We start from the raw sequence: 9,310 nt of genomic DNA, 5'->3' as shown, positions 1-9,310 counted from the left end.
GCAGGTGAAGGGAAAGGCAAACAGTGCTGGGAGAACGGGGCTGTAACTGCCGCTCCGAACCCTACGGCAGGTGAATGCCCGGGGCTGTGTTTGTGAACAGCGGTTGATCCCAGCGCTATCCCTGGACTTCAGCCTTTCCGGCCAGCGGAACAGAAGGTGTTTCTCCTGATGGCCTTGTCCTCTGCAAACACCCAGCTGCCACCAACTTTCCCTGGGCCAAGGTGAATCAAAAGCACCCTTTTGCTTCCAAAAGGCACCTTCCCCTGGAATAAACCATGCCAGGGCAGGACAGCTCTGGCCCGAGCAGCTGCAGAAGTGGCTTAAAGAATGCAAAGTCCCAGTCTGAGTTATTGGAGCCCATGGACTGTGGCCTCATCCTTGTGACCATGGCAGGAAAACACCAAGCACCGTGAGGGATGTTGGGAACCAAACCCTACAAATACGTCCTTGTCTCGACTCCCACCAGATGTTTCCATGCCCAAGCCCAGCAGACCAGGAAGGGCCATGCTGGAGGGTGGCAGGTGATGAAGGTCACTTTGCCTTTCCACACCCGTGTCAAGTCACCCAGAGAAGCCGGAAAAGCCGTTTTGGTGCTGCCACCAGCCGGAGCCGCGGCTGCCAGCACAGCCTGGAGCTCCTCCACCCACCTGGCCCCAGCTCCCTCGCTGCTGGGCCCCTTCTCACGTCCTTTCAAAGCAAAACCTTGAAGGCACACAGGCTCTGCAGAGGGCTTTCCATATGGTAAAAGTTTTCCCCAGTCTTTTTTTATTATTATTATTTCCTAACAGCAGCTCTTGGCTTAGCTTTTGGTAACAAATATTGCAGCTCAGACCATTTGGGAAACAGCCCAGACTGCAGGACTGCTTTGGAAAGAGAATAAAACAGCAAAACCCCACAATGGGAAACGGAGGCACTGGATATTTACCGTCACCGCTTACTTTGAGGAGAAGTCACAGCTCCTCTGTTCCTGCCAAGGACCAAGCTGTAAAGAATTAGGGTCAATCCATCTGCTTTCTAAGCCACACCGAAATAAATAATTCAGTAGCTCAGGGTGTGGACGGGGAAGATAAATTTCTTTAACACTCAAAGCTTCGTGCATCCGTTCCCAGCAGAGTTACTGGTTTTCCTTAACCCAGACCCAAGGAACCGCTGTGCAGTACATCGGATCCTACTGAAGTCACTGATAAAGAGCAGCACTTTTGCGGCACGGTGAGGATTCACGCACGGCGCGAGTCTCTGGAGAGGCTCCTGGCAAAGCCAAGCCCAATAAAATCAAACAATGTCTTGGGGAAACAAAAAGTGCTGAGTCAGGCTCCCAAAAGGAAGCGCCTGCACAAAAAGAGCGTGTTTACCCGCATGCGGCCGGGTAAAGGGCTCTCAGCTTGGGCAACCAACTCCTCCTGCCAGATCACGCAGCACAACACTCAACACGACGGCTCAGAGCAAAAACCACTACAGCGACAGCCGAGACAGCTCAAGCGACAGCCAACTCCACCTTCCGCAGCCAAAAAATCCCTGTGGATCCATTCCACGAGCGGCTGTGAGCGAAGAAACCCACGATCCATGCGAGCGGCCTTAAAAGTAGGAGAGCTGCCGAACGCTGGGCTGACGGCAGAGACAGATCCTGGTTTTAAACGTAAAGTTTTCAAGAAATCTTTTGGGGAAATTGCAGCGATCCTGCAGCAGCGGTTTTGGAGCAGCGCTTTGGGGCAGGGGATGAGCTCCCGTGCCGTGCACCCGGCGGGGCGGCACGGAGCCACGATCGGAGCCGAAGTCTCCGAAACAGTCTTTCCCCGGGGATTTAATGGCCCCAAGAGAAGCAGAAGTGATTCTGTGTGTTAGAGCCACTCGGTCACTCCAGCTGGTTGACTGAGTGCTGAGGGAAGACTAACCTCTTCCAGGAAAAGCACTGGAGAAATTTAGAGAGGAAGGGCAGGCAGAGGGCAGAAAAACGTGGCCCAGACTTGCAGAGGGAACTAGCAGAGCCACTTAGGAGGTGGGGACACCGGAGATGGCAGTGGCACAGCCACGTCCCCGCACAGGGTGTGGGAGGTTGGCCAGCGAGCTGCTGCCGGCAGCCTTTGCTCCGTTCCCAAGGCCCCAACCGGGTGGTTCGAGGGCTCCAGACATAAAACCATCTCCTCTAGAGACTCTTCCCAGCTGAGAGAAGGCAGCATTTACCTGTTCACGGCTTTAAAATCCTTCTAGGAAAGACATCGGTTGCTCAGCTGCTGCCAAGGGGTGGCCGGTGGGGTTGAACTTGGTCTTCATTTAACAAAGTTGGGACAGAACAGGCAGGGGACCGTGCACAGAGGGACCCGAGTCTGGGCTCCATCTCCCGCCTGTCTGCATGGACTAGGCAATAACAACGAGTCCCTAACAGACCAAGCTTGAGAAAAAAACAAAAAAGGAGAGGTTAGTGCCAATCCTTCACTCCATCCCCCCTCTTACCTTGCAGGGACACTGGGAGAGTTGGGGTCCTGGGGGAAAAAAAAACCAACCAAACAAAAAACCCACCCACGACCACCTCCCTGCCCTCCTCTGCCCACAGGGGTGAGGGAAGGCCAGCGGCAGGGAACGGAGCTCTGCAGGTATCGGCTGAGTTTTTGCAGCCAAATTAGCCAAACTGGTCCTTCGAGTCGCAGGGCCAGAGGCTGTGCCAGGCCCCCTCTGCAAGCAGGTCCTGCCCCACCATCGGGGACAGCAGCTGCTCCGGAGCAACTCCTGCATTTTCTAGCAACAGCCATCTCTGCCAGAGGGAACAAGCTGGAAGTTCTGCCCTCAGGCTCAGTTTTTCCAGCGCTCAGTTCCAGCATCACCCTCAGGGAAGGCCCAGGTTTCCCTGCATGCAAATGCTTCTCCAGAGGCTCCTTTATTTGCACCCAGCTTCCCCACCTCCCCGGCATTCAACCCTGGGCACAACTCCCCGGGGCTCGGCTCGGACAGGCGCTGCCACATGGACGGAAATATCTTTGTCGATGTGCTGCTGGGAAAACAGGAAAACAGGGATCAGCAGCCCCCTGTGCAAACCCACTCCGCCCGGCCCAGGCTCCCCCCGCTGAGGGATGCTCTCCCAAAATGATGCAAGCAGGAATGTAAAAGACACAGCACAGGTAAAGAGCACATCTTTTGCTTTATAAAAAAAAAGACCAAATCGGACGTTTAAGGCCAAGGAGTGCAAAAGAATCCCGTAAGACACCACAACTTCAGGGACCATCGAGTTGACAGTTTTCCTCAGTGAGTTTTTGGGGATTTTTTTTTGATTTGGGGTTGGCTTTTTTTGCAAGCTTAATCCATACACGTTCGCTCTTCATACACAGCCTAAACATTAAAAACGTGCTATTGCATCTGTAGTAGCCATCGGCAGCTCTTTGCGAGCCCACCCTCTCCCCTCGTCTCCAAAGCTCCAGCGCACAGACCACGGCGCTGCATGTCAGCGTGACCCATGCTGACACCTCAGTGCACAGGTTGAAGGAAACTTGTCCAAATAACGGATGCCCAAATCCATTCAGAAGCAGGAAACCAAACAGGTCCATGGGCACAGGTGGCATCTGGAAGAAGAGTGACCAAACGCAGCTCCTCCAGCAGTCCCGGGCTGGCCTTGCTTCGAGTCTTTTCCTCGCATAAATGGGGTTTTTCCACAAACCAACAGCTTTAAAAACAAAGCAGGGAGGGGAAGCCAGATCCAGGTCTTGGTCTCTTCCCCTTTATTTTCGAAATCTCTCTCCGTCAGTGTCTCAAGGTGTGGCCTCAGTGATGTCCATGATTTATGAAAGCACGTTCCGAAACGCGAGCCCGCAAAACCAGGCTCTAACAGGGACTGGAGCTGTACATCTCCCAGGGCTTTGGCCAGTTAAATAAGCCCGACTGCTCATGTGAGGAATTAAACCCTCTCCCCTCTACCCAACCTTTGGAAGAGTAATCACAGGCTATGAACTAAAAGCACATTTCAGTCCAATTAAGGCACAATTCAGTGGAATTAAGGCACAAAACCACGGTTCACACCAAAGCACGGGGCCAAGTTTGGCTTCCCTCTCCCCGAAAAACAGCGAGTGTGTTTATTCCATTGCTGGTAAATTCAACTAAGCGTTTTCTATTCATGTCCAAGGGCAGCCGAACGTATAAACAAGTCCCATGGCTTCACGTGTTTACTTTGTGATAAACCACCAAGTGGCAAGAGCAGTAAGAGGCAGCTTCCTCCTGCTGCAACGCTGCAGCCCTCAAGGTCGCCCAGCGGCCGTGCCCTCGGGGCAGCGATACCATCTCCTGCTGCTTTATTAGGGGGAGCAAAGGGAAGGAGAAGGCACCCACAGGGAAAAGGCAGGACCAAGCAGCTCCTCACAGACCCTCTGCGAGGCTTTCCTTTCCAAACAAGCCACTTTCCAGGGAGTTTCTAGCAGAATAGTCGAACAGCCCAATTCTTAATTACAAAACCCTAAAAATGAACCGACTATTTCACTGCCCTGCCATGACCCGAGTTCAAGGCTTGCCCCAGCAGTCAGCAGAACACCAAGCACAGCAGGGCAAAGCAGAGGTGGTGGATGAGCGAGGAAGAGCTGCCTGGCATGCAAGTCACAGGTCAATGCGTGCCATTGGTAACACCTCATGCCCGCAGCTCTCATCAGACTGGCAGCGACTGCAAAGCTGATCCCCGTGGTCTGCTCAGGAGATGAGCGCAGGGCAGCCGTCCGGGCATCCCACCCCCCTGCAGTTGGCACTATCCCAGGAGACACTCCACAAGGCCAAAGATTAGATGGCCACATTACCTGAACTTTCTCCTTAGAAGGCAGGAGGAGACGACACCACTGAGGGGCAGCAGGAAGAAGGCAGATTTGGCTACTGCAAACACCATGGATAGAGGACTTAACGTTTTTGGGACCAACCCAGCCACTTTAAATAGAAATTTGGGTCCCTAAAGAGCAGGTGCTTGGCCTTCACCTCAGCATCAGCACAAACACTGAGACACCGTCCAGTCATCCCCTACTCAAGTTAACTTATGCAATGCCAGAAAGCAAGAACTGTACAACAGATCCTCAAAGCTGGGAAAGGGCTGGGCCACTGCGGTTGTTGAAACTAAATGTGAAGTATGGAAATCATAGAGGCACAAGTTAGCTGATACTTCCTTGTCCATCTTCTCCTCCCTGGGCATACATTCCACCTCCCAAGTTCATTAGCCTCCCAGTTCACTTCTGTAATGTTCTATATTGTCCAAAAAAAAAAAAAGTATCCAGTGAAATTCAGACAGCAGGAGAAAATTGGCTTCAACAGAGGATCAGGGTAGACTGGGGGGAAAAAAAAAAATGGCACAGCACACTCCATATTGAAAGAGGAGAAATCTGATTGCAGTAAAGCCTCGAAATGCCTGCCTGCTGCTTGGGTCCTTTTCCTTAACAATACACCTGAAGCAGAGGTGCCCCAGATGAGTCAGTCTCTGTGTCTTGGAAAGAGGAATCTCTGCTTGTTGGAGAGCCTTGGAGAGGAAAGAGAAGAGATGGTGACATTAGACAACGTGAATTACAGCAGCGGAGCGCCTGGCAGTTAGGCAAGGAGCTGCCACAAAAGGCTTTGTGTATCATGAGGGAGGAGAAAGCCACACAAAGCCCACAGGCAGGGAACAACCCTGCCTGTGTTGTAGCCATCTTCTCAGAGAGATCTGTTATTACGCAGGAGAAAACTTGTCTTTTAGCCCTGGGCTGCTCTTTGGAGTGGAGCACGCATGCCGCGAGGATCAGTGCTCAGGGGACAGCCCGTCACTCTCCCCTGCTTCCCTTTTGCACAGTTCCTTTTGTTCCCAGTATAACCCAGCTGTGACCTTAGCTGGTCACACCCCGAGTACAGCCCCAAACTTTGTCAGGATACCCGGAGACTGACAGCTCTCAGGCCAGGTACCGTGCATGGACAGAGAACGCTCCATACTTGGGTTTCGCTCTCTTTCAGGAGGACCCACCAACCCAGGCAGATCCCTTTGGAGCCTCCTTCACTCCCAAAGCTCGAGAGAACTACACCCCTTACGGTAACATAAGAGGTCAGCTCAGCCTCTGCAGATGGTGAAAACTGAAGACATACACGAGAGGTTCAGGGTGTTCTCCTCACCACAGGGGACCCCCAGCCCGGGACGTTACCTGCGCTGCTGTGCCGCCTCATGTTCCTGGCTATCACATCTGCTGGGGTTTCTTCCGATATTTGCACGGCCAGATCTGGAATGAAAACCAAGGAGGCCTGAGACAGGCAAGGAAGGGCAGCTATGACTCAAGAGTAAAATCCCCATCAGGGAAGGCACAGGGCTCTCCTTCTCTCAGAAGGCACCACCCTCAGGTAATAGGGGAGGGAGAGTCCGATTCCTCGCATTGCTTCCACCATTGTTTTGGTAATCCGAGCTTTATAGTCCCTCAATACCAGGAAGCAACAGCAGCTTTACTGCTAAACTGGGAAGCACAACAGCCACTCTGTTTCCTCCCTTACTTCTGGATGTCTCCTCGCCCGCCATACTCAGCTTTTCAAGGTCTTTCTACGCCAAGCTCTCTTACAACCCGTTCTGGAGGCCGGTTGCTTCAGGCTGCTCCAGACACGGAGGAAAGCGTCCCCGGAACAGCCCCGAGGCACTGCAGCTGCGGCTGCAGCCCTTCCCTCCTCTCAGCAGGGATATTTACTGGCTGCTCCTCACCCCACTGTGTAGAGGAAGCCTCCAAGGAGGCACTCGGTCACAGGAGTCTAAGGGTGGCATTAGCAAAGAGCACTGGTAGAACACGAGGGAGAGAGCCAGCTGAGTAACTGGACATCCTCTGGCACAAGCCAGCTCGTCTGGTCATACCAGTTAAGTTTGACTCATGGTCTTTCTGCCTAGCTCAGAGGTGCGGAGGAAAGCCAGAATCGTTGCAGTAGCAACAGAATAAGCCCTTATATTGTACAAACTTCACCGACAGTGAAAGATGCTGTCAAGAAAGTCATAGCGCAACAACTGGTGAGAAGCAGAGGTCTCCAGTAAAACACAAGGACCTCCATTCGCACATCCCAGGAAAATAAGCCCAGCCTGAAGACAGACACCAGCTTTCAACCCTGCTCCATTGTCCCATTTCCATGGCTTTGATAAAATAACCCTCTCGTTTTGAAGCAGTAACACCAAGGAACCCAGACATACCGTCTTGGCTGATGACCATGGACTCCAGCATCGTTTCGTTCCCACTGTCTGGTGCGTTGCCTCTGCTGGACTTCTCCTCATGGCTCTGGCTGGCTGGAACAGAAATATGGGGCCGGACCCTGCTTTTCCGGGTGCTGATGCGTATGATGCCTCGGACCAGCCTGCATTCAGCATCCTGCTCATCCAGGTTGTAGTCCTGAGTTATGCTATTGATGAGGTCCGAGATCTTGTTGGTCTTCTCCAGGAAGACGGTGTCCGACGTGCACTTGGCCAGCTCGTCAATCTGGTGGACGCTGAAGAGCTCGGTCAGTTTCTTGAAGATCAGGACATCGATCTGCCTGCTGGACATGGAGCCATTCAGCTCACTGATGTCCAAGTCAGACTCATGGAAGGAGTAATACTCCTCCGAGCTCCGGTGGCTGCTGGGGAGCGGCGGCTTTTCTATGCTGTTCCTGAAGGGCTTCTCTTGCAGCAGCTCTTTGCAGCAGGAATCTGATTCCAGGTGGTGGCTGGGGCTCCTGTTTTGATAGACAGGAATGCCCTTCAGTTTCACATCTGGGTAACTGAAACTGCTGCCCATGCTGGACTTTTTGATCTGGTTCCCATTCTTCTCAGTGGGAGAGACGTTGGCGGGGCTGTTTGGCAGTCGTCCGTTATAATCTCCGTTCTTTCCATCGTCAGTGGAGGTCTCGGTGGGCCCCGGATAGGGAATACAGACACTGCAGTCCTGAAAGCAGCCCCCACAGGTCACTATACAACAGAAAACGGCCTTGTATGTGTTCCAGGCCTGAGACAGAGAGGAACAGCAGAAGCTCTGGTTTGGGGGAGCCTCTGCTGTACCAGAAATAAAGGTGATTGTTTCCGCCTCTCTCCCGTTGGAGTCTTTGAGGTCAGCTTTGCGACCCTTCCTATCCCGCATCTGCTGCGCTCTGGCGCGGCTCTGCTTGACTTCAGGCGTGGAGCCGCTGAACACCTCCAGACTGACATCCGTCCCCTTGGATGGTCTGGGCCGCAGGGGCACGGCCTCCTGGTAGGACTGGTTCAGCTGGCGGTGGCTGTTCAGGTCGTGAGGGAGTCCTGTTTTCTGGCCCAGCATGGCGCACTGCTCAGGCACCTGGAGAACAAGAAGGTCTCAAGTCAGACAAAGAATTCCTCCCCAGTCTCACCTTAGCAAGCTGTTGATCAACAGAGAAGGACCTAATGTTCAAATTCAGGGATTCTCAAATTCAGCTTTTCAATCATTTACAGGAAGGTTCTGCTCTAGGACTCACGCTGGTCTCACTTGTCACATAGAGAGGGAATCCAGCCTGCTTCAGGGCTCTCCGAGTACTCTAGCTGTGCTGCTTCCTTGCGGTAGATGCTTGAATCAGAAGAGGTTTGTTTGAAAAGGACTATTTTTAAGACATCAAAATCCCTGTAACCTTCAGAAGAGGTTTCCTCAACACGAGGCAGGCTCCAGAGCCGTTGCTCCAGAGCAATAAATGGAGAGCACCGCTGTAGGTGGAGCCAGCTGACAGGCTGCAAAGGGAAAGTATCTCCTTTTGAACAACTTCCCCTTTGTCTTGCATTCCTTGGGATTAAGCTGGGCCCTGACAGTGCTGATCCCTTTCAAAACACACTGCCCAGGAGCTGACAAGCAATCAATCACTATGCAAGCTGCCAATTCAGACTCCAGATTATTCAGTGCTATTCAAATTTAGAGGATTTAGTAACAACAGCCAATGCTATTCAAATTTAGAGGATTTAGTAAGACAGCCTTACTGATGGCTGATGATTTTTGTTAGTCATGCTAACGCCGTGTTCCCTTAAGGACTTTCCTAGGAAAACTGATGTCTTCATCTGGGTTAAAGAAAAGATCTTGTCAAGGAATCGGTCTCAAATCACACCTCAGGGGAGCAAAAGCTTTACAAAGCCCTACAACGGAAATCCTACAGCAGACTATCTGTTTAACTGTTCTTCTCATTGCCACTGTAACAACACAACTGCCCCAGGTCTGCACACAGGAGGAAACTGTTTTCACAGGGTAGTGTGTCACACTTCAACTCCACAGACCCAACAAGCAGAGTTTGGCACGTTAAATCTCCCTGTTACCAAGCAAGCTCAGCACTGGGTGACAGCGAGGAAAGTCAGGTCAAGGCTGTCACTCTTCACTTCCATTGCTGCTGCTTTTAT

The 9,310-nt window shown here is 52.3% G+C and overlaps 1 protein-coding gene across 1 annotated transcript; it reads right to left on the bottom strand.

Annotated features, from left to right (window-relative positions):
- Positions 1 to 5,387: 5,387 nt before the first annotated feature.
- Positions 5,388 to 8,234, bottom strand: KDF1 (keratinocyte differentiation factor 1). The gene is made up of 3 exons (XM_086626246.1): positions 7,139 to 8,234; positions 6,123 to 6,197; positions 5,388 to 5,470 (listed from the first exon to the last, which is right to left on the bottom strand). Exons 1-3 carry the CDS (start codon positions 8,232 to 8,234, stop codon positions 5,388 to 5,390), a joined length of 1,254 nt encoding a protein of 417 aa, XP_086482372.1.
- Between the last annotated feature and the right edge of the window lie 1,076 nt (positions 8,235 to 9,310).

Source organism: Tauraco erythrolophus, chromosome 24 (assembly GCF_009769465.1).
Source record: "Tauraco erythrolophus isolate bTauEry1 chromosome 24, bTauEry1.pri, whole genome shotgun sequence".
Taxonomy (NCBI): Eukaryota; Metazoa; Chordata; class Aves; order Musophagiformes; family Musophagidae; genus Tauraco; species Tauraco erythrolophus.
Note: the sequence above shows the minus strand (reverse complement) of the source record. Positions and strands in the feature narration are given on the sequence as shown.

Bases quoted from the DNA above. Each gene is read 5' to 3' on its own strand.
- KDF1 (XM_086626246.1), bottom strand. From the start codon at position 8,234: ATGCTGGGCCAGAAAACAGGACTCCCTCACGACCTGAACAGCCACCGC. The intron at 6,198-7,138 runs GTATGTCTGGGT...TTTTCATTCCAG, and splicing joins CATGGTCATCAGCCAAGACG to ATCTGGCCGTGCAAATATCG. The intron at 5,471-6,122 runs GTAACGTCCCGG...TTCCTCTCCAAG, and splicing joins GAGGCGGCACAGCAGCGCAG to GCTCTCCAACAAGCAGAGAT.